At 38.4% G+C, this 26110-nt stretch overlaps 1 protein-coding gene across 1 annotated transcript in view; it reads left to right on the top strand.

Moving 5' to 3' along the window:
- LOC134540051 (vitellogenin-like) overlaps positions 1 to 26110 on the top strand; it is a 76802-nt gene that overhangs the window by 4739 nt on the left and 45953 nt on the right. The window contains exons 2-4 of the mRNA XM_063382503.1: positions 19656 to 19700; positions 22335 to 22495; positions 25666 to 25790. Coding sequence (XP_063238573.1) covers positions 19656 to 19700; positions 22335 to 22495; positions 25666 to 25790 — 331 coding nt within the window. The remainder of the gene's footprint in view (positions 1 to 19655; positions 19701 to 22334; positions 22496 to 25665; positions 25791 to 26110) is intronic.

The raw sequence follows: 26110 nt of genomic DNA, 5'->3' as shown, positions 1-26110 counted from the left end.
TTCAATTTTAGTTAGAACTAGAACTATATTTAAAAAAAAAAACTTATCTAAAGTTGTGTGTTGGTTATTTTTTTGCGTTTATAAAAATTCATTTCATGGGGTTTATAACGGGGTAAGTGTTCATTTATTTAATAAAATCTTATATTGGAAACTAATTAATTTTTGACTTGATGTAAGTTTTTGGACATACGCCATTGCTAAGAAATGCTTAGCAATGGCGTATGTCCAAAAACTTACATCAAGTCATGCACTCCCATTGCACAAATCTTTTAAAGACAATTAATTTTTATGTAAATTAAATGGTAAAAATAATAAACTAAAAATTATTATTTAACTTAATTGCAAGATTCATCCCCTAAGGGTTAGGAGTAAAAAAAAATGCAAATTTCAGAATTTACTAGAACTAAGGGTTAGATATTAAGAATAAACACCAAGCATATAGAGTTACGAATAGTATTTTTTCAGTGTTTCCATATTTCGTTTTTTAAGGGTGAGAAAAGGGAGTCAGCTGTGTTTTATCATAAAAATGTCATAGCTCCATAACAAATAAGTCTGAATGTAAGAAATTTAGCATATATAACGTAAATAAAAAATTATGTAGAGTTCTTTCACTCTTTTTTTCCCTCGATATTGAACCCTAAAGCCATTATTACTGGGTCACGTTAGATTTATAGTAGTAAATAATATATCCAAGTTAATTAAGATGAAGGTAAAAAATTGAGCCAGAATAAGGTAAAAATTATGATTTGATATTAGTTTTTTCCTTTACCATTTTTTCTATATTCGTCGTAAAAATATCTCTAACCATATTAAATGAAATTTTAAGTGTAAACGATGGCATAAACTTTGTTAAAATAATTTAGGTCCGTGTTTAAGAATTTTTTTTCTTAATTGTGTATCTCATGAAATGAAAGGAGTTAAGTGTGATTTCATCAAGGTAAAATATATAAACAGTTATGTTATGAAATAAATAAGTTATGCATCTGACACTTTATTTTATTTATTTATCAATACTCATAAACAGTGCGAGTGAAGCCTCGGTTATTAGCTAGTGGTAAAATGTAACAGTTTAATTTAGACTATTCACAACAAATGATACACCAATTGTAGGCAAACTAACATAGTATTTTTTTACAAATGTTAAATGAGTGCACTTTGAGTTGTACGGCACACATCCAACGCATAGTACGATTCTTCCCGCACTTTGGTTAACACGTCCGGAGTAGGGACCGGAAAAATTCGCTGGTTCAATACACTCGGTCAAATGCCACCCACTCATTGGCTGCTGTCTTGTGAGACGTTCCAGCGTAGCAGCCTGCGATTCGATAAAGCTTTGGTTGGGTGTTTCTCATTGGCCCAGAGTCATCCAGGTGAGTTGTGAAACAATAACAGAGGCAGCACTGAGGTATAACGATTTGTATTTCAACCTATCGCGAAATGAATTCGCGAATTTTTCCGGTCTTTAGTCCGGAGTAATTCTGTGCTTCAACTATGGCAAATCATTAGGTAGCGTCGGAACGTAGACACGATATTTTAAAAAGCCCCCAAAGGAAAAAAAATTGCATGGCGTTATGTCAGGTGAAGCGGAGTCCAGCGAAAAAAGCTCTGTCGTCTCGACCATTAAGACCAATCCATAGAGACCTGAAAAATTCGCGGGTTCATTTCGTGTTATTTTAAAATTCAAATAATTATACCTTAGTGCTGCTTCTGTCATTGGTTCACTGTTAACCTGGAGGACTGAGGGCCAATTAGAGACCCTCACTCATAGAAGTGTCGAATCACAGACCACCCAGTCGAGACGACTCACAAGTCAGCAGCCAATGAACAGTTGGCATTTGCCCAAATGTGTAGAGGATATTGGAGTCTATCCTGGAGGTCATTGAACCCGCGAATTTTTGCGGTCTCTACCAATCCAACGGTCAGGGACTTCGACGTTCAACCACTCTCGTGCAAAGAATTCAAATGGGGAGGGGCTCTATCCTGATGCCAAATAAAGTTAACAGGTTCACCTTCTGCTAATTGGGGAAAGAGCTATTTTTTTTCGCGCTGCAAGTGAGAAAACAACAAAGCAGTATTTGCGCATGCGCTTATCTAAAACTATTTGAGTAACTCTTAAACTGGGACATTGAATCAACACACTAGAACCCTTACAGTTGTACTAATAAATTTTATAACTCGGACATTCTTTTTTGGACATAATGAAGTTGATTTTGTTATCTGTATAATGTTATATATATATATATATATATATATATATATATATAGTCCTAGGTGGCAATAATATAATAACAGGTCAGACTCATATTCCTGCTTGCTGGTTGAACACGGCTCGTTATAGAAGTTGAAAAAAGAAATTTTTAAAATTTAAATGTATAGTTAAGTCACTGACAGTTGTTAGTAGTATAGGTTGGCCGGTCCGGAAGCCGAGCCGGGAGCCGATCCACATTTCTATCGTCACGTCCATCTCTGTCGTCACGGCGGCCATCTTGGATGAGCGTAACGGGACACAGCGTAACGCGACATAACGTAACGGGACAAGTAGATCACGGCGGCCATCTTGGATCCGCCATTTTGGATGACGTCATTGTGTTCTCGAAAATTCCGGCATTGTGTTTTCCGCCATTTTGAATGATGACGTCACCGTTGCAATCTCCGTTACGGTCGCCATCTTTAAAATCTTTATTTATAATCCGATTTTAATGAATTTTTTTTAAATTATAAAAAAATTCACTTAATAAAATTTTAATAAATTTTTTATAAAAATATACTTTTACGACACGGAGTTCGGAGTCATCGGTTCGAACCCGACGAGTGCAAAAAAAATTAAAAATGACGGCCGATCCTTCCCTCACAGTGGACGCAGGCAGACTGACCCCCACCACATGTTTCATAGCATATATATCATCCGGTAGTATGACGTCATGTAAATTGTTCTTGATTTGACTAGCGTATTATTCCAACCGGTGCATGTATATAAACGAGTCCTAGACAGCAGGACGCTCAGTTTGTTACTGCCGTCGACGGAGTACGGATCACCTAGTTTGTTTCTTCTGGTGCATAAGTCGTGTAATTGCCTGTTCTTGAGACTTCGATGGCATCTTTACCGACTTTAACGTCGAACTCGATGGAGGATGTACCATCGACTACGGGAACCATGACGTCAGCGCCGACGATGTTGGAGCAGATCCCGTTGGCAACGCCTCTGACAGCACTGGAGGAGACTTCGATATGTGCTATTCCACCATCAGCTGAAGTTCCATCAGCATTGAATACTTCAATTAATGAAGAGCGTACTTCGCATCAGTGCAAATACTGTGGTGCATCATTTACTATCACCTCAAATGCTCGCAGACATGAAAGAAGCGGTTGTTCTAATAATGTTCAAAGAATACAATTTCAGTGCAATAAGTGCAATAAACTAATTTCACGTCTCGATAGCTTACATCGACATTATAAAAAATGCTCCGAGACATATAATGAACATGGTTATTGATCATGTGTTGTACCGACTAATGAGACTATATAAGTGATATGAACTTCAGTCCGTCTCTGGCTGCGGTGATGAACGGATCGGATAGACATTTAAAGTCATGTAAAAGGCTTAGTCCGTACAATAAGAAGACTGTTTGAATCGAGGAATCCAAAAAGGCTTTAGTAATTTGTCAGTGTTTTTTTGTACTTGTAGTAGTGTATTGAATTTATGTAATAAATTTTTTTAAAAGAACTTGCGGTGTTTTTATTTCTCAAACCTGTCGCTTTTGTGGTATTTTTTAAAATTAAAGTTGATTTGTATCGACCAGGGATCGAACCAAGGACCTTATTCGATCTAATCAATCAGTATATAGATTACAAATTTATTTAATGAATTTTGAGCTTTTTCCCGAATCTCTAGCATTAAAATTACGGATTTTCAAGATGGCGGCCAAATTTCAAGATGGCGGGCACCTTATTAATAAATGATTACTGCACTCTAGCGGGTTAGAATAAAATTATCCAGATGGAAATGTACTCTATAGTACAAGTACACACACAAGATGACGTACTCCAGCAGGTGGTAGCTCCTGGTAGCATGTACTGAACATAAAATGTCGGATCCATGATGGTCGACAAGGACAAAGTCAAATTTCAAGGACAAAGTCAAATTTCAAGGTCAAATTCAAATTTCAAGGTCAAGGTCAAATTTCAAGGTCAAGGTGAAGGCCAAGGTCAATGTTCAATGTCAACAGTTGAGGACAAAAGTATGGTGACCAGATAATTATACTAACATGGTATCGGCACACTGTAGCAGACGAAAACAAGATGATATTCTCCAGCGGATGAAGATAAGATGTCGGACATGACTTCATACCAGTTGACGATATATACCTTGGTATTGTTGTTTGTAGATCAGTCTAGGTAGCTTTCATGGAGGAAGGATCGACCGTTTACTCTCGTCGGGAATCTAACCAAGGACGTACATCGATATAATCAAACAGAATTCAAATAAGTTAATTTTTTGATGAATTTTGGAATTTTTTTCATTAAAATCGGATAATAAATAAAGATTTTCAAGATGGAGTCCAAATTTCAAGATGGGGTACATGACGTCATACTACCGGATGATATATATGCTATGAAACATGTGGTGGGGGTCAGTCTGCCTGCGTCCACTGTGAGGGAAGGATCGGCCGTCATTTTTAATTTTTTTTGCACTCGTCGGGTTCGAACCGATGACTCCGAACTCCGTGTCGTAAAAGTATATTTTTTATAAAAAAATTTATTAAAATTTTATTAAGTGAATTTTTTTATAATTTAAAAAAAATTCATTAAAATCGGATTATAAATAAAGATTTTAAATATGGCGACCGTAACGGAGATTGCAACGGTGACGTCATCATTCAAAATGGCGGAAAACACAATGCCGGAATTTTCGAGAACACAATGACGTCATCCAAAATGGCGGATCCAAGATGGCCGCCGTGATCTACTTGTCCCGTTACGCACATTGTTCCGTTACGCTGTGTCCCGTTACGCTCCTCCAAGATGGCCGCCGTGACGACAGAGATGTGGATCGGCTCCCGGCTCCACAGCCAGAAGCCAGTTTCCGGACCGGCCAACTTATACTACTGTTGTTGTTTTTATAAACGTAAATACGACCTTAAAATTGCTTCCATAGTGGGAGGCAATTAAAAAAAACTAATGATAACAAAATCGGGGGATACATTTTGATGTTGCAGCTACATATCTATCATTTCCATCAAAAATTTAATTACACCACTGGATAGCTAAAGGATCAAAGAATTCGTCACGTTAAGTGAGGACTGTGACGCATCGCGCGCGGTGGAGGGGTAAGCGCCGCCATTTTGAGGTCATTTTGCTGCGTTAATAGATTTCCATTTAAGTATAACTTTTGACTCGGAGAAGCTACGACGTTCGTTTGGGTTTCAATCGTCAGCTCTCGTGAAAATCTATCCATTGCATATATAAAAAAATAGTGTAAAATAGTTACAGTGAATATATATGGTGTTAAATTAAATAATGTTGCGATATAGGTACCGCGGGTTCGTAAAGGATAGCCCAATTAAAGATTTTATTACACTACACAATTTTATTAATGGCCACTACTTATGTCACTTACAAATAATCTTCTAAAATGGCAAGTATTCAATTGCACTTGAAAATAATGTTGCTTCCCCAGTCACTCGTTTCTGCACAATCCACACACCTCGCTGGGCCGCACCTCTGGCGCAACTCTCGCCGCAGCACCCCTCGTGGGTCTCCGCCGCGGGACTCCGTCGCCGTACTCCACCGCCGCCGACGCACTTGCCTTCGCCGAGGACCCACTCGACGCCTCGCTTGGAACTTCGCTCGGAACTCCGCCGCGCCCGCGACTCTATCGCCAGGAACTGAACTCTTCACCCTGGGACCTTCGTCCAGGGACTTCACCGCTCTATCGCCCGGAAACTCCGCCGCGGGAGAACTCCCGACTCCACTAAACTGACTCACTCCCTGCCCTGGAACCTTCGTCCAAGGACTTCGCCACTCTGCCTCACCCGCGGCACTATCGCCCCGGAAACTCCGCCGCGGGAGAACTACCGACTGAACTCTGACTGACTCTCGACCCCAGCTCGGCGTCCCGGGCACGTATATATAGGCAATACACCTTCCAGAACTCCCGAGCGCGGCCGGGGCCATTCGCGTAATTCCGCGCGACACGACGGCAGAAATCTCTCGAAACACGTGTCGGCAGCTCGCGTAACTCCGCAGCTGTCAGGTGTCAGTTATGTGTCAAAGGCAAGGGCCGCGCGGGGAGTGGTGGGAAGGAGGAGGGGGGGGGGGAAGCGACAATCCTTGTAATCTTCCAGGCGCGCGCGGCGCATATCATATTGCGGCAGCCGCCAGCCAGCTCTGCACCTGCACGTGTCGCGGCCTTGCTCACGTTCGTAACATTAATATAATCAAAAATATATATAATGTCGGCCTATACGCGTCAAAAAGCCAAAGCCAAATACAGATACCGTGTACGGTTGGAAAGGGCTTCCCAAAAGCAATCGAATGATATACCAATAAAACACCATATGACCGAGTGAAGCAGTGCCGGGAACGTAAAAGAATGAATGCGGCCAGTGCATCTGCAGCTGTGGTGGTTTATTTTGTATAGAAAGTATTACCTATTACGTACACGTATTTACGTACAACACACGACCGTGTCCATGACACAGCCACACTCCATTTTTTTGTTTTTTAAGTTGTGTGGTTAAGCTGCTTCTGTTTTAGTAACCCTGCTCATCGCTGAAAATATTGCAATGCGAAGTTTTCCCGATAAGAAGTAACTGTTAGTGGTGTTGTATGGTGTTGTACTTTGAACCTTCAATGGTTGATAGTGTAAAGCAGGTTATGAAACAAGTCTTTAAGAATGAATGAGAGGATTGTAGGAAAAATATACCATTGTGTTGTTTTCGATTGCACTGCGCAAGAAAAATAAACAGTCTCTCCGAATTGACGTCATTTGAAATGAAAGGAAAACTTGTCAAGGGCAAAAAATTTGAGCTATTGCATCATGTTTTGTGGTAATCTGTTTGAAAACTACGTTGATTAGCTAAAGATCCTGTAAAAAAATAATCGTATTTTTCTTGGCAATCGTATTTTGTGTAAAAAAACCAAAGTGATTTTCATAATGTGATAAATTTATACGTCCTGTATCGTTTTTTAAAATAAATTGCATCCCGTTACTGAGGAATGTGACAAGCGTTCTATGATATATATATATATTTTTTTAGAGAAACTTGAATGTCATGATAATTGATGTCCAAAATGTTATATTAACCAAAACTTTTTATTTAGTATTCTGAAATAAACTGCTCTAATTATTTCTCAGCCGCCGAAAACACCAGTGTAATCAGCGACAGATTATATATATTGGGGGAGGGGGGAGGAAAATGTTTGAAGGCCTTTGAGGAAAAGTCACTGCGCGCAATCAATAAAAAAAATTACCTTAAAATAATACATGACTTATAATAATAATAATAATAATATATTTTTCAATACGCCAGTCTAACAATCTACCGAAAACAAAATTATGACACTAATTTCACGCCACAAAGGATATAAACGATATTAATAACACATCACACATATATTATCTGTGGCAAAGTTTTTCATACAATTGTACAGGTCAACAAATTACGTTACACATTTAGGAACACTATCAAACATTTCTCACGTGTAGATAATTTCTCAGTTATGAGGCGTAGTACTGTGATTTTTCACAGTGTGGCACATAATAATAACGTAAAACTAGGCGCTTCCACCCCCCCCCCCCCCCATTCCCAGAACGTCGCATGCCCAAAATCATCATTGACGTAGCAGGAGATGGATTTCGTACGGAAATCTTAACTTCTCGGCTATACCGGTGACGTCATTCAGCGGACTGACTTCTAATCTGTGGACGGGAAAGGGGGGGGGGGGGTGTTCACTGGCCTTACCCAAGCTTCATCAGCGGTGGTGGTCCGGTACATGTCGTTTACTTCTACTTGAAGTCGCTCCAGATTAGCGCGATGTCTTTCCCGAGTACGCGTCTGCCTCAAGGCTTTGCACTTATAAGGAGGTGCTTGTTTCGCTTCTAATATTTCGTGTTTTGGCTAGTGATTTTAAATAAATTCATATGATACTCATCGCTAATTACTAGAGACCGCAAAAATTCGCGGGTTCAATGACCTCCAGGATAGACTCCAATATCCTCTACACATTTGGGCAAATGCCAACTGTTCATTGGCTGCTGACTTGTGAGTCGTCTCGACTGGGTGGCCCGTGATTCGACACTTCTATGAGTGAGGGTCTCTAATTGGCCCTCAGTCCTCCAGATTAACAGTGAACCAATGACAGAAGCAGCACTAAGGTATAATTATTTGAATTTTAAAATAACACGAAATGAACCCGCGAATTTTTCAGGTCTCTACTAATTACTGATTGAAGGCCTTTTCTTATAAACAAGTATATTTGTTATTGTTTTTATAAACCTAAAGGCAAGTTTTTATGTCAGTCTTAGCATGCACTTTAAGCATGAAATCACATGGTATCCTCAGTGTTAAAATATTTTTTATTATATAATCATAAATCAACAAAAATTGGGTTTTCCTAAAACTATAAAAAAAACTCGAGTTTTCAGGGTTTTGAAAAAAAAACATAATTTTTGTTTATTAATGAATGATATAAATAAAATAAATAATTATTAAACGAATGTAACATACGAACGGTTAATTTGAAACCGTATATAAGATGATTACAGTACGTTCTAGGTCTGAGTTCATAATACCCCTTAAATAAGGGCATGTTCAAGCAGTTGGTTATAATTATGGGACGATATAATTGTATCCCCTCGGAAAGGGTACCTTTCATACTTTTGGTGGTGGTAGTGTAGCTGGGTAGAAACTGGAAAAGTACCCTTTATGATTTCTAAAATGTTTCGGTTTTAATGCACTGGAAAGGTATCACATGATTTCATAATATTTTTAATATAGCTATACTAACTCAATCAACCGTCCGCAATATTTTAAAGTATTTTTTAACGTGACAACGTCTAATAAATCGATGAACGCCGGCTGCACGCACGAAAAAGTGTCCCGTAACGCACATTGTCCCACTACAATGTGTCCCGTTACGCTCATTGTACACTTGCGCCGCATCTCTCTTCCACTCGATTGGAACAACCATCGATTTGACTTTTCAATCATGTTTTCGTCGTCTGAATTATTAATATTATGTAATTTAACGATCGTCCACCGATTTTCAGCACAATCGGTACGGTTATTTAAAAGTAATGTTGAATTTTCAAATACGTTTTTGTACGAACAATGGTGTTTTACAGTTACACATAATAATAATAATAATTCAAATTACACCCGGGATCTTTTGCACAATGTTTTAAAAAATATTGTAACACATTATAAATACGTTTGGTGTATTTGGGATGCGTATTTGTTATAAAATCGTATTATAAAAACGAAATAATATTAATCCCCTACGGTGCTGCCATCTACGGTGACGGACGCGAACCGAACGAATCGCGCAATCTAGCCGCTTCCGCGGCAACCAGGCACTCGTTAATACATATTTTACTTTATTTATCGCGAGGGGCGTTATTATTAATTAATATTATAAATAAAATTTCGTGCCCGGGGCCACAATTGCATATCATTTTGAGCACTGGAAGACATAAAAACGTAAAATATTCTCGACGAATTTTAATCTCGGCCCCAGCGCACCACGAGCGTCTGGGTTGGAGATTAAAACAAAAATTCTTTCTTGAACTTATTAATACTTATTTTATTGACTGCAAGGGCATTTTTATTAAATTCTACGTTTAATTTCACGACGAACAAACTTCGTAGTTAAATGTGTAATTGCGAAAAAGCGTAAAACATTCTCGACGATCTTCAAGTTAAATAGCAAACATGTATAAAAGTTATAGTTAAAATAATCTCTTCGTTAAAGTAATAAACATATTTGAATTTATGAGTGCAAATAAAAGTAAATTTATCAATTAAAATGTAGATTTCATTTCACTCCATCTTTCTATCCAAAAAAAATAGCGATAATTCAATAAAAATGATTCAATTTTATTCACAAAAGTATGCAATCATTTCATCAATGTTTTGTTATGACGTTGTCACGTTAACTATCGTCCGTAAACCAATTTTACAGACAACAAATTTCTTTTATATTGCTATGAATCGTTACTTACGACATGATTTAAAACTACTTCAAATAAAATGTAAATTTTTTTTCTTATTTATTAAGTTATGACTTTGATTGGACTATTAAAGAGCAAAATTTATGAAGGGTACCTTTCCAGTTTATTTTCTTCTGTGTCATTGTACAGAAAATCCTGAAAGGAACCCTTTCCGAGGGAATACCTTTCCAGTGCATATTTGCATTAAAACCGAAACATTTTAAGAAATCGGAAAGGGCACCTTTCCATTTTCTACCCAGCTACACTACCGCCACCAAAATTATGAAAGGTACCCTTTCCAAGGGGATACAATTCAGCCCCCCCCCCCCTATATTAATATTATGACCGTATTTATAATCATGTACAAAAACATGAATTATTATAAGCGAAATCACATTCGATTCTACCTCCTTGACTCCGCATGCAGATATTGACGGTCTATACCTGGACGTGCCCGAAACGCCTATTAGGGTCATTGTTGCGTGTCGCCTCTCGGGCACCGGGCGAACACCGCGACTCCGGCGCCGAAAGGCCATGGGGCCAGTCTGATCCTTATTGGCTTGTGGCAGGGGTGCCGAAGGCCGCCCCACCCTCAAATCATCCAATGGTGATGGCGCATTATCCCCCTCCTCCTTGAACTAACAATCGTCCCCCCCCCCCAAAAAAACCCTTACCTAGAACATTAAATTTGATAGCGTCCAATTATGATCCGAAGGTCCCTACTCAGAAAATTTTGGAAAAAAAAAAGTTTATTAAAATCGTGCTCTACTGCAAATAATAGCACTAAACTATTTAGCAAAATTCGCTGAAAATGATGTCAATTGACAAACATATTTAGATTTTGTGTTTATTAATTTATTTATTTTCTTATTTCCCCCTTCCCCACAAGTATTTGGAATCCCCCTCCCTCACCAAATTTTCTCACTGGTGCAATTTGCGCCATATATACCTGCCCCCCCTTGTGGGCAGCCCTGAATTGTGGTGTAAGAGGTCACATAAGTTCCCAGCCAGTCTCGGCAGTTTAATTCAGACTTTTTACAACACATCATACTCCAAATTAAAGGTAAACTAGCCTAGTTTTTTTTTTTACAAATGTTCAATATGTGCACATATTTGTCTAACACGTCCGCAGTCATGAAAGCAATAATAGCCTCTTCAATTCCGTGCCTCGACTCTGGCAAATCATTAGGTAGCGGCAAACGTGGACACGATCTTTCATAAAGTCCCGAAGGAGGAAAAAAATTGGTTGTCTGTAAAGTCGGTTTACGGACGATAGTTTAACGCGACAACGTCATAACAAAACATTGATGAAATGATTGCATACTTTTATGAATAAAATTGAATCATTTTTATTGAATTATCACTATTTTGTATGGATTCAAAGGAGTGAAATGAAATCTACAATTTAATTGATAAATTTACTTTTATTTGCACACATTAATTCAAATATGTTTATTACTTTAACGAACAGATAATTTTAACTATAACTTTTATACATGTTTGCTATTTAACTTCTTCCAATCTGTGTTATTCTGTTAAGGATAGGACTATGATAGGAAAAGTAGGAAACGAATGGGAGTGTTTCAAGTTTAATGTGCCTCGAAAAAGTCAAATCGATGGTTGTTCCAACCGAATGGAAGAGAGATAGATGCGGCGTAAGCGTACAATGAGCATAACGGGACACCGCGTAACGGGACAATGTGCTTAATGGGACACTTTTTCGTGCCTGCAGCTGGCGTTCATAGATTTTTTAGACGTTGTCACGTCAAAAACCTCTCATGACGTTATGTCAAGTGAACGTGGTGGCCAGCGGAAAAAAAAAAAAGCTCTGTCGTCTCGACCATTACGACCAATCCAACGGTCAGGGACTTCGACGTTCAAACCACTCTCGTACGAAGATATTCTAATGGGAAGGGTCTCCATCATGTTGCCAAATAAATTTCACAGGTTCGCCCTCTAATAGTCGGGGGGAAAGCACTCGTGTAAAAAAAAAACTGTTTTGGGTTACTCTTTTGATCGTGACCTTGAACCAACATCCCATGACGCTTTGCTATTAAATTTCGTAACTGGGACATCGTATGGTGGACACACTGTAGTACTGTTTGTCCTCCCCGAGGATTCACGCGAGGGTTGGCGACCCTGGCGGGCGAAGACGTGTCCTACGCGGCGCGCACGGTGAAGGGAAGCCTAAGATGTACATCAAGTTCTGTCCAGGGTGTCCACAGTTAGTACTTTCCTACTAGATCTAGTACTTTTATAAGTTTTTTTAGTGGTCTAGTACATTTACGCTAAGATCTAGTACTTTTTTTCTTTAATATAATAATATTACAGTAACTCCAATATGTTTTATTATTAAGCATAATTATATTTAAAAACTATGGAATGTATGTGTGTGTGGTGTGATATTTAAGTTAGAGCATTGCAATGTCACAATAACTTCCTAAATTGTTAAAACCGTAACAAATTATAATTTAGTACTTTTTTCTCGCCTAAATTGGTACAGAATATTTTTTCCTCGTGGACACCCTGGTTCTGTCCCTGCCCGAACACGCCCGAATATTCACCTTCGGCCAAACTCGGGTTTATTTATATATATATTTATATTTCTCGGTTTATTTAGCGATACTAACCTAACTAACCGTCCAAAGTGTTTTAATGTAGCTAACCTAACCGACCACTTTTAATATTTGAATTCATTTTTTCCTGCGCAAAAATAAAACAAATGCCGAGGTTGGCCGAAGGTGAATATTCGGACGTGTTCGGGCAGGGACAGAACTTGATGGATTCTCGGCGGAGAGAGAGCCGTGCAAGCGCGGGTTGCTCGTGTTTTGCCCGCCTCGGCCGCCGGCGCCAGGGGTTATCGAGAGGGCCAGAGATAAGCAGGGTCCAGAGGCCCGCCGACTGCCGACTCCCCGGCGTCATTAGGACAGAACAAGGAGGGAAGTAAAGAAGTGCTACTCTAACAGTGGAAACTGAAACCATGTATCACGCGACATGTGTCGCTATCTGTTGGGAGGGCCCATAACTACCAGCAAATAAAAAATCGGAATCGAGGTTCTCGTTAATACGTTTTTTTTTAAATTATATTAAGTTATCTCCTTGACGGCGCAAAACTAGTTTAATCGATGCAAAAATACTTAATGCTGTTTTGTAATAAACCGTCATGTAATAAAAAAAGGAGTAGGAGGTGCAAAAACTCTTTGGGATAAATTGTTCAAAACTAGAATTGGTATAGCATAAGTACGGAAAAAAATCCAAGATTAGCGGGGGTATAATCACCGTTAAGCTACTCACGGCGATCTGTCAATTTAAAAAATGCTTCCACAGCAGCGTACGACGACATCCGGTGCAGGCCCGCGTCGGTTGATATAACCCCCTCCTAAACCCAACCTACCCCCCTCCACGATGTAAAGAACCGCGGTTAATTAACGGGCGCCCGCCGAGAGGATGCGTGCATCCAACATGGCGGCTGCAGCCAGATGAGGCAACGGTAATCGCCCAATCAACCAGCGGGCACGGGAGGGGAGGTTGCAGGCCTGCATGCGGTGGCTCTATTAGTACCAGGGGGGGGGGGGGGGGGTGCGCTACGTGGAACCACCCGCCGCCGACAGTAGGGAAGCCTTCTCGGTTATTTTTTTGTCCATTGTAAAATGTTAGGTTAGCTACATTATAAATACTTTAAAACATTGTGGATGGTTGATTCTGTTAGGATAGATACATTAAAGATACTGTAAAATAATGTAAACGGTTTCCTAGCCCTGGATAGCTACATATTAAAAAGTTATTTGCTAAGCAACCATAAAATGATTTTACAGTATTTTTTAATGTAGCTATACTTACCTAATATAACCAACCATCCACAATGTTTTAAAGTATTTATAATGTAGCTAACCTATCCTAATCGACCGCAAAATTTAATGCCACACCGGTTTATACAAGGAGATGGAACGGGAAGAAGAAAAAAAAAGCGAGTATGAACTTCGGGGAACTTCGGGTGTGGCTCTATCGTCTGTGAAATGAAGGCTTCCCCCGACAGTAGACCGACCCGCAGGGTCACCAATTGTGTCAACCGATGACGTCACCAAGTGCATTTCGTAACGTTGTTAGAAAACTGCTGAAATCTCACTATCCACTTCAAGTAACATTTGAAATAAGATAATGTTAATTTAAATGACATATTTTTTTTAAAACTAAAATCTCATCCTATAATTATCAATGATTGTTTATACAGGATTATCAAATATACGCGTTTAAAATTTTGGTAATAAACGCAAGACATGTAGAACATATAAAAAAAATGCATTGGACGTAGGTCCGAAAATGAGCCTTTGTCGGGAAAATTGAGAAAAAAAACTGGAGCCCTGTTATGTGGAATGCCGTATGTATGGCTATAGTCTGTTTCACCCTTAGATTGCAGTACAGAGTAAATGACGACTACTTAGGCAAGTTTGTAACCGCCCAGCTTGTTAAAATTAAAAATATTTTTTATATATAATCTAAATATAAGATTTAATATTTTTTTAAAATTTTACTTCGAAAAATTTTTAGACCATAAATTACGGTCAATTGACAATAATATCACATTATATTTATTCTGAAAAAAATTAATTCAATCCTGAACACATACTTATTATTTCACAGGAAAAAAATATTTATATCAGTCAGTCGCTACAAATAACAAGCTTTTCTATAAAATCAATCTCTATAACCACAAATAAAAATTATATATTTTTCCAAAAGTAAAATAAAATAATATTAAAATGTTAATAAAAATATACGAACCATATATAGCGTCTTTCAATTACGATTCCTTAGAAATATATATATATACCTATATATATATATATATATGCTATATATATTTATATATAATAAGATTATACTCTTTTAGAAATACAAAAGTAAATTGTATTTACAAAATTCTCATTAAGAGTTTTACTTTACAAAACACAAAGTTACAAATAAATGTTTTATTAAATATTTATTACATTACAAAGTTATGTCTCTTACTTTAAATACCAGGCATATGTCTAAGATCGAACCTAAAGTTTGTAACAGTTCAAATAGTAACCAAAAATTCGTACACAAATTATAATCACAAATATTAAAATTTCAATACTATTTAATGTAAGCTTGTATCATTTATTCCAAGCCACTATAAAATGGCTGTAGAGTTAACAAAATATTTTAATTATATATTAATACATTTTTATAGACTCGTACAATATAAAAATTTAACCAGGCGTTTTAGAAATCATTAAACAAATTAAAGATTCCCATCATAACTTTTTTTTTTTTTTTTAAATTTTGGTAGGTATCTCATCATTTCTTGACGATTATAATAATTCCAAATTTCCTACTCCTTTCGTGGTATATCATAATCTGCTTTCCCCAAGGAAACTTTATTCCTTGCCAACAACACATTCTAAAGTGCTCTGATTGGTGCTTCCCATATTTATTAACGAAAAACATAAAATATAGCCTTATCTATTAATTTTTAAGTCAACTGCTGATTCGCACACGACAATTCACGACAATAACACGACAATCGCAAGCCACTTCCTTTGAATGTCTTGAATCATATCTTCAGAACGCTACCATAGAATTAAGTGTACATTACTAATTCTTAATTTTCTATCGCAAACCCACCTTTAAGGTGGGTATACGATTGCAAAACTTAAGAATTATAATTTAACCTGTACGTGGACCACATTTGTTAGTAATATCCAGTTTATGATTGAATTCCAGCCAATAAAAACGGATGAAAAAGCAGCCATATTATTTATGTTGAATTTTTGTATTCATAGGTAAATCTGCATTTTGAAATGGATTTCTGTTCGTAATCATTGTCGATTAATAATTTGTTTAATGTAAAATTGTTAACCATAAATTGAAAAACTTGAAAAACCAGACACATGGCAACGATTAAACCTAAAAATGGCAATATTTCAGCTCGTGCAATGTTTTCTAAGTATTTGATCATTTATTAACATGATGCTAACAATTCCGTATTTCCTACTCCTTTCGTACTACATAATAACCTGCTTTCCAAACGAAACATTATTTAGCACCAACATATTCTACTGTGCTCTGATTGGCGCTTCCCTTAATTCTTAAGGAAAAATATAAGATATAACCATTCTAATAAGTCTTAGTTCATCATATAGCTCGTACACAACCCGTGAAAATTCCTACAGTTGACAATCATAAACCATTCGAATAGCATGCATAGTCATATGTTAAGTACACGAATAAGTATTCATTCATAATTCTTAATTGTCAATCGTAAACCCATATTTAGTGCTGCCCTTGTTTCGGTGTTCTCTGTTGCCAGATACACACAGGAAGAAAAAAAGTTTTCAAAACGTGTAATTTAATAAAAAAAACTGTTTGGAAGTAGTTCCTAATCCTGCAAACAGATTTCACCACGTGTTATGTTGAGGTAAATAGATTTAATTATTTTTTTTAAATGTGGGATGCAGGGTGCTCACTCACGATCGCAAGAGAAGGGCTCCGCTAGACATCAAGGTAAAGGACGTTCTTCTGGCATGATATCTTTTCTCAGTTGTTTTAATACAAAGTAATCGTCTGAGTAGTGAATATTTTATTCGATGTGTTGTACAGACAGTCACTGTTTTATTTTTATGTGGGATGCGGAATGCCGGATGCCCTCTTCCGTTCGCAGGAGATGGACTCGCTAGACATCAAGGAGAAGGAAGTTCGTCTTGCACGATAGCATTTCTCAGCTGTCTCAAGGCATATTAATCGCCTGAGTAATAAATATCTTCTTTTTTTGGTCTGAAATCCAACCTGAAAAAAAATATTTTTTAAGTGCTGATTTGGTAACACAAATTCACCAATTAAACGAAATCATGAATAAAATAGCTTGTATCATTACAAAAATACATGCAGGATTTTTTTTCCCTTCAGAAATAACCAAAATCACTCGGAGAATAGCAGCAGAAGTCTCGCCAGGAATAAACAGGACCACACGGAGAAAACCAGCAGAATACTGACCGGAATGACCATAAGCACTTCTTAGAGAACACCAACTAAAATATTGACAGGAATAATCAGGAAATACGCGGAGAAAACTGACAGAAGTCTCGTCAGGAATGACCAGAAGCACACGGAGAAAACTAACGCATGTTTTGCTAAATCAAGCTCAGTAAATCACAAAAAATTATATTTGAAAAAATAAAATCTGGCTTATGAACTACTTCTTTATTCGACAAAGATAGAGTTATAGTACAAGCCAGATTTTTTTAAAATATAATTTTTCGTGATTCACTGAGCATGATTTAGCAAAATGATCACTTATTCTGTCATCGCTTGTTTTTTTATTCTTTTCTTTTAAATCCTATAAGGGCGGGGGCAGGACCTCCCTCCTGGGTATGTCCCTGTGTTTGCATAATGTCGTAGTTGAAGTCCCTCCTGCCATTATTTTCGAGTTGTTAAAATATTTATCCATTTTAAGCTGCAAATTTGAGTTGAATTAGCAAACTGTCAAGGGTTTTCATGTGATTTTTCAAATCAGCTTCTTGTACGTGGGTAAACGTTCTTCGGTATGTTCCATTGTTTACTGTACATAACTTCAATACTACCTCCTTCCCTCCCTCAAGAAATTTTATTCTATCATCTGAAGTAAGTGAAGTACTTTTATGGGGGGAAAAAAATTGTCACTTGATTCTCGTATTGTAATTTCTTTATGCTTTACTTTACAACTGTCTAGTAACATGTCTCTCTCTCTTTTTTTTTAATGTGTAAACATCTTACCTCTCGGGATATGGCATTTGGTAGGAGTAACTTCGTGAATGAAACGGAAGTCACATGGAACGAAAATGTGTAACCACGGTGCTGCGATTTGTGGCGGATGGCGCGAACCAAAGTTCAATAGAGACAAAGGAAAACTTTATAGTAATAACTGTTTAGTGAATTTGAACAAGATTTGCAGTATTTTAATAAAAATTTCTTGCCGAAAATCAGGCCCAAAGCCCATGTTTAGATTTTTTTTTTTTTCCCCGCTTTTATCGGAGCCGTTTAATTATTTAGTTTAACCTTTCCACGGAGCTGCTCCGGTAGTGACTTCTAGCGGCGGTTGCGGAAACTATGTGTAATTCACGTCAATAAGTTTTTGGATACAAAATTTCCATATATATTTATGACGCTCGACATTATTTAAAAAAAAATACATTAATTTTCTTGTCCGAGTTTCGTATTATAGGTTTATTTGCAACATTAGAACACATGAATTTGCTAATTACTGAGGTTAAATGTTTACACATTATTGGTAAGTACTGAAAGACTCACTCACATTTTTTTTTTCCATTTTCATCGTATCTTACCCATTTTCAACCTGAAAAAAAAAATTAAAAAAATTAGTGTCAACAACACGGCCTTAAAGAGGAAAAGACAATATATGCTCGATACACACGGGAAGCCTACGATTCACTCATCCTTCTGGACATACCCGAATACTCACGTTGGCAAGCCTTCTTTCAACAGACGAGAGGCAAACGCCCGATCGTGCATCTCCGGTTTTTTTTTGTTTATTGTAAATAAATATGCAACTCTTGAAAACTAATGGTCAATTAGGTTATGTTAGCTACATTATAAATACTTAAAAACATTGTGGATGGTTGATTTGGTTAGGATAGCTACATTAAAAATACTGTGAAATCATGTAAACGGTTTCCTAGCGCTGGATAGCTACATATTAAAAAGTTATTTGCTAAGCAACCATAAAATGATTTTACAGTTTTTTTAATGTAGCTATACTTACCTAATATAACCAACCATCCATAATGTTTTAAAGTATTTTTAAGTACTTCTTGCTAATTTTAGGAAAAGAAGGCTTGCCAACGTGAGTATTCGGGTATGTCCAGAAGGATGTGTGAATCGTAGGCTTCCCCGATACACACACCTGGATCGATGTCAACCTAAATATGTTATGTGTCACCCCAAACACAAGAATTCAAAAAACAGCGACTGAAAAAAAAACCTGTTTTAAAGTAAATGAGATTTGTAAATTACGTAATTAATAAAAATCTATAAACTTTCTATTAAGTTACTTAACAAGTTATTTATACTTATTTTTTAAGATTCACTGCGTTTGTAAAATTAACAAAGTGTGGACAAAAATTGAGCATATACAACAAGCACATTAGCTATGCAATATCTGAATTCAATCTGGAAAACACGCGCTTCGATCGCAAAGATGGAACTTGTGTGCTTGAAAAGTGACACCACGTGTGCCAAACTGTGTGAACTAAAGATTGTCCGATAGTTCCTGACCTTCCCTTAAATAGCCGTCTCCAATAAAGTTTTTTTTTCGTATATTTTTTATATCTTCAGAATGTTTACACGAAACCATTTTACAACATAGTAGATTATTTACTATTCTACAATAACACTTAATATCTAACCTTTTATTTTTATGTTTCAGGTCCCCTGAAAGATCCCCTAATATGCGGAAGCCCAAAATGTCAAGGTAAGAAATTATATGAAATTAAATGAGATTAATTACTCGTCTGAATCGAGATCACTAGATACTATAAAAAAGCTGATGATATGCTAATGCAGCATTGAAGTAATGATTGGGTGTAAAGAAATGGGAGTAACCCGAGAAAGCCAATCGGCTCACGAAAACGTCTGCCACATTTCCCTTGATATGAGACGAGTGATCTAACCACTCAAATATGTGTAAAACATTTATTTTTGTTTGGAAGAAGTCAGAAAGTTACCTATGTGCTTATTTTTACGGCAGAGACAAGCAAGATGTTTGTGTATAGGGTGATGTGCATGTGTGTTTAAGGTAGTGTCTAATAATTAAAAAGGTGTTTATGGCAGTGATTTGTGAAGGTACGTGTCATGACAGATGTCGGCACGTTAGAGCGTGTGCGGCAGAGTGTCAGCAAGTTGTGGGAATGTGTTTTGTTCAGTGTCTGATAAGTTGTGACGTTGTTTGTGGCAGTAATGGAGCAGTTATGTGTCATGACAGATATCGGCACGTTGAGAGCGTGTGCGGCAGAGTGTCAGAAAGTTGTGTGAATGTGTTTTGTTCAGTGTCTGATAAGTTGTGACGTTCTTTGTGGCAGTAATGGAGCAGTTATGTGTCATGACAGATGTCGGCACGTTGAGAGCGTGTGCGGCAGTGTGTCAGCAAGTAGTGTGAATGTGTTTTGTTCAGTGTCTGATAAGTTGTGACGTTGTTTGTGGCAGTGATGGAGAAGTTATGTGTCATGACAGATGTCGGCACGTTGAGAGCGTGTGCGGCAGAGTGTCAGCAAGTTGTGGGAATGTGTTTTGTTCAGTGTCTGATAGTTGTGAGGGTGTTTGTTGCAGTGATGGAGAAGTTATGTGTCATGACAGATGTCGGCACGTTGAGAGTGTGTGCGGCAGAGTGTCAGCAAGTAGTGTGAATGTGTTTTGTTCAGTGTCTGATAAGTTGTGACGTTGTTTGTGGCAGTAATAGAGAAGTTATGTGTCATGACAGATGTCGGCACGTTGGGAGCGTGTGCGGCAGTGTGTCAGCAAGTTGTGTGAATGTGTTTTGTTCAGTGTCTGATAAGTTGTGACGTTGTTTGTGGCAGTGATGGAGAAGTTATGTGTCATGACAGATGTCGGCACGTTGAGAGTGTGTGCGGCAGAGTGTCAGCAAGTAGTGTGAATGTGTTTTCTTCAGTGTCTGATAAGTTGTGATGTTGTTTGTTGCAGTAATAGAGAAGTTATGTGTCATGACAGATGTCGGCACGTTGGGAGCGTGTGCGGCAGTGTGTCAGCAAGTTGTGTGAATGTGTTTTGTTCAGTTTCTGATAAGTTGTGACATTGTTTGTGGCAGTAATGGAGCAGTTATGTGTCATGACAGATATCGGCACGTTGAGAGCGTGTGCGGCAGAGTGTCAGCAAGTTGTGTGAATGTGTTTAGTTCAGTGTCTGATAAGTTGTGACGTTGTTTGTGGCAGTAATGGAGCAGTTATGTGTCATGACAGATGTCGGCATGTTGAGAGCGTGTGCGGCAGTGTGTCAGCAAGTTGTGTGAATGTGTTTTGTTCAGTGTCTGATAAGTTGTGACGTTGTTTGTGGCAGTGATGGAGAAGTTATGTGTCATGACAGATGTCGGCACGTTGAGAGCGTGTGCGGCAGAGTGTCAGCAAGTTGTGGGAATGTGTTTTGTTCAGTGTCTGATAGTTGTGATGTTGTTTGTGGCAGTGATGGAGAAGTTATGTGTCATGACAGATGTCGGCACGTTGAGAGTGTGTGCGGCAGAGTGTCAGCAAGTAGTGTGAATGTGTTTTGTTCAGTGTCTGATAAGTTGTGACTTTGTTTGTGGCAGTAATGGAGAAGTTATGTGTCGTGACAGATGTCGGCATGTTGAGAGCTTGTGCGGCAGAGTGTCAGCAAGTTGTGTGAATGTGTTTTGTTCAGTGTCTGATAAGTTGTGATGTTGTGGCTGTGATGGATAAGTTATGTGTCATGACAGATATCGGCATGTTGAGAGCTTGTGCGGCAGAGTGTCAGCAAGTTGTGTGAATGTGTTTAGTTCAGTGTCTGATAAGTTGTGAGGGTGTTTGTGGCAGTGATGGAGAAGTTATGTGTCATTACAGATGTCAGCATTTTGAGAGGGTGTGTGACAAGGGATCGGCAAGTTGTGTATGTATGTTTTTTTTACTGTTTCTGATAAATTGTGAGGGTTTTTGTGGCTGCGATCGATAATATATGAGTATGTTTGTGATAGGTGTCGGCATGTTGAGTGTGACCGGCCAGTTGTGAATCTCCGTTTGTAGTAGGGCCCAGTCAGTTTGCGAATCTTTGTTTGTAGAAGGGCCCGGCCAGGCAGGGGCGCAACAACAAAATTTCCAAAGGGGGGGTGGGCAATATCCTTTTTTATCGATCCTCCCTATTGAAGCGTGTGGTGCGGGGGTCCTCCCCCGGGAAAATTTGTTTTTAAAGGTGGAAAATGGTGCTATTTAAGCAGTTTTATTATCTAAAAATTGATTACACAGCACTTTCTTTGCCCCTGTTTGCCCCCACTTCAAGGTTTCAGGGGGGGGGGGCAAAATACCCTTCTCCCCCTGCCCTGTTGTTGCGCCCTTGCGGCCAGGTGTGTGTGCATGTGTCGCAGGATCGGAGAAGTTCCAGTACGCGGTGGGGACGAGCTACCGCTACCAGTACGTGGTGGACGTGAGGACCTTGTTCGAGGGCACCAGCACCAACCAGTCCACTCTGCACGTGGAGGCCGAGGTGGAGCTGAAGTTCTCCACGCCCTGCGAGGGCACGCTCAAGGTCGCTATCTCCTCCTCGCAGTGATCCTAGTACTACACGTTATTAATTCATTGACGGGCCTGTAGTTCCAGTGTTTAATGCAGGACCGGATTTAGGGGAGGGCAACCGGGGCGAAAGCCCCGGGGCCTCCACAAACGGAGGGCCCCCACAATAATTTCATATAATTCTTGTCTCCGATTATATTTATGTATGTTTTTTTTAAATACTAAGAGAATCTACTTGATTTCACAATATATTATTTATTGGAAAACTCGACTGAAAAAAATTGTTAAATTTATTTGGAAAATAATTTGGGGCCAGGGGGCCTCCACTCCTCTGTTGCCCCGAGGCCCCCAGACCTCTAAATCCGGCCCTGGTTTAATGGTTAGGTGATTTTGCTATCGAGCATTAGTCGAGCCGCTTGCGTTCAGATTTCTTTCGGGAGTATTCCGGCTGTTTTCCCCGGTAGGTAGTTTTCTCGGAGTTTATCGTTACTGTCGGATTTCATTTCAGTACTGCAGTGGCATTCTTACACTTTTCGGGGCCCTAATGTTTTTATTTGTGTAGCATTGGCGTGGTGTGTTGGGTGGCGGTGGGTATTGAATATCGTTCAGATTAAAAGGGGATTCGGGGTCCCTTCCACTGGAAATACGAAACATTAAAAAATTCTTAATGCAATGTTTTAAGCCAATCTGGAACTTATGGTTTTGATAATTTATCTTAAGAAACTTTGATTTTAAAGGGACGTCGGATATAAAAGGGACGGCATGGGACCTGGGTGGTTTCCTGGCTTGCCCAGTCTTGGAGCTGTAACCTGCCGCTGCAGTACAGTGATTACTGTTTTCTGTTGGGTGGCAGTTCACATTTTACATTTTTACATTTGGTATTCCTGTTAAAACTATATCGATGTTCAATGATCTGGCAAAGTCTTTAATCCAGCTTGGTCGTAGTCTCGAATGTACTAGATTAAAGACCTTTCCCTTTATTGGCATTGACAGTGCGTAAATTCTGCACAACTAAACATTCTTGGCCCCGACATTGAATGGCTTATTAGCAAAGAACTGCCACATAGATGCATCATGGCAGATGGCAGCTGGAACATTTGGTTGATGTTATAAAATAACATACCACTTTGTGCATCCTAGTTTAATTACTTGAGTGTTTGGTAGTTCATGACGAGTGCTTTAAAAAATTTACTGCATCAAAACACAACATTACACTAAACACTAATAGCAAGTGCATATGTATAATTGCATACTATTTGTAAATATAATAGCATAATTCCATTAGCTAATTATGGTAATTCTATCGGTAAATCGTTTGCCAATGTTGGCTTCATGTTCAGACGACATTTATCTGTCTAAAAACATTATTAGTACATAGTATTATAATGACCCAAATGTAGTGACAGATATACCTTCTATTCATTTTTAACTTCAATAGGCAGATTTAAATCATGCACAGTTTTGAGGTTGTTAATTGCATTTTCTCTGTCAGCCGAAATAGACTCAACATTGCTGTTAGGATTTGAGATGCACCACCAGTCCTTTGCATGATCCATTTGCAGTGTGTCATGGAGGTTAGCTTAATCAAAGCACATCGTTGATGACAGTCCATCTAGACGGCCAACATTTCATCATCATCCAGTTGTGTAGATACATTGCCAGGGGGTTTGTGTGACATTTCATTTAGGTAATGTTTATGTGTTTTGTAGGTGCTGGCAAGTCCATATTAAAATAATAATATGGCTGTGTTTGCTAATTAAGTAGATGTGTACAGGCAGAGCCTTGCTGAAACAGTCTATATCTGCGAGGCATGGAAGGTATTCATGTACCTATGTCGAAAACACACTCGCATATACACTCAACCATGTGCCTCGGAATCCTAAGGCAGGGTTGATTACTCAACCACGATGGCCCCATTGTCAAGTAATCTAGAACTGAATATCTTGGCCACAACTCTTAATAAACTAAAGTGCGCACAACTTGACATATTCTTCGAGACAGATAAATCGCTCGTCCGTCTTATATCTTGCATGATATATTTGGTAAATATTTTCAGATGATGCTATTTGCAATTCTGTCAAGATGTTAACAATGATTGCCTAGAGTTTTAATAACACTTTGTTTGAAGGCTTCTCCGACATGTTGTCCGAGTGGTTAGAAATCTGCTTGGTGAGCCCAGGTTTCTGGGTTCGATTTGAAACCAAATATGTGTTTTTCACTTATGGGAAACTTCATTCCGGTCTATAAAATGGGTGGGGTGTTGACAACCTACTTTCATATTGCGGAAATTAATGGCGAACAACTTCAGTACAACCTCTGCTACTATGTCTTAGTGATGGCATTGTCTTCTCCTCATGGAAATCGTTGGAGATTCAACCAAACATTCAGGCCAATCACTAACAATATATATCGGCCTTGGTGGTCTAAGTATCTAGGTACTTGCATTATAACCCCTAAGTCGTGGATTCTAGTCCCACATCTTGTGTGTGTAATTTAAAGAATAATTTTGATATCCATCAACCATTAAGCCTCCTGGAGTAAGATAAACGACACTTATGAGAAGACTGAAGATTTTCCCTTAGCAAATTAACTTTGCGATTATTATTTATTTTGAGGCTTTTTAAATGCTGACTTAATGAAGATATTGTTTCAAACACAGGCGAAGAACAGACACATATTACAGATAATGAGGGCCACACATCTTTTGTGAAACCAATATGGAAAATAAATACAGCTGGTATTGAAAATACAATTTTTTTTTTGTTCCTTAAGAAACCATTAACTGTATCTTATAACCACCATATTGCATATATAAATTACCATATTTTTTGTTAATGAGAAAATATTCAGTGGAGGTTATGACCACAATATCGGGAAGATATAATGTTCAGTAATTGCTTGGCAATGACCCTCTACCTTGTTTGGCTCCACTTTCGCTATCACTTGCTCCATCTGGGAACCTTCAAAGAACTTCGGGTTGAAATATTTCTTTTAGCAAATGAAGTGTGTCAGCCGTTAATATGTTGTACAGACCAGAATATTTGATATAGTAGTTCAGAAAGCACAGAGTATACATTTTGGCAATGGGTGCGAACCAGTATGCTGAATGAGAGCTTTCAGTTTTCTTGGGATGAATGGATATGGCTCATGTCCAACTTATTCATTGTGTTTTTATGGTTATGGCAGGTAGGACGTGTGTCCCTTTCGGAGCAAAGCACCAGCGAGGGCGAATATGACGACGCTGAGTACTCGGTGCAGGAGCTGGCAGAGTCGGCGGCCTTCGGCAAGGCAATCGCACAACACGATCTCAGGTAAAGCACGCCGATTTGGTGAAACGAACCTAAAGTTGCCAAGAAATGTTTCGATTAGAGTTCCACCTTTCCTTTGCCATTTATGTGTGTCCTCAAGATGCCTTGCTACTATATTATATATATATATATATGTGTGTGTGTGTGTGTATAGATGTATGTGTATGTATATATACATACACATACTACCTACCATGGCTTTGCATGAATGCAATCTATTTATGTAATATATTCCAGAAAATGAATTTAAATTTAAATTTGTATTATGTGTTGTAAAGCGATTTCGATCTACATTATTGCTAATGTACCTAACTAATATGTTT

Source organism: Bacillus rossius, chromosome 16 (genome assembly GCF_032445375.1).
Source record: "Bacillus rossius redtenbacheri isolate Brsri chromosome 16, Brsri_v3, whole genome shotgun sequence".
NCBI lineage: Eukaryota > Metazoa > Arthropoda > Insecta > Phasmatodea > Bacillidae > Bacillus > Bacillus rossius.
This window is presented reverse-complemented; position numbering and strand designations above follow the sequence as displayed.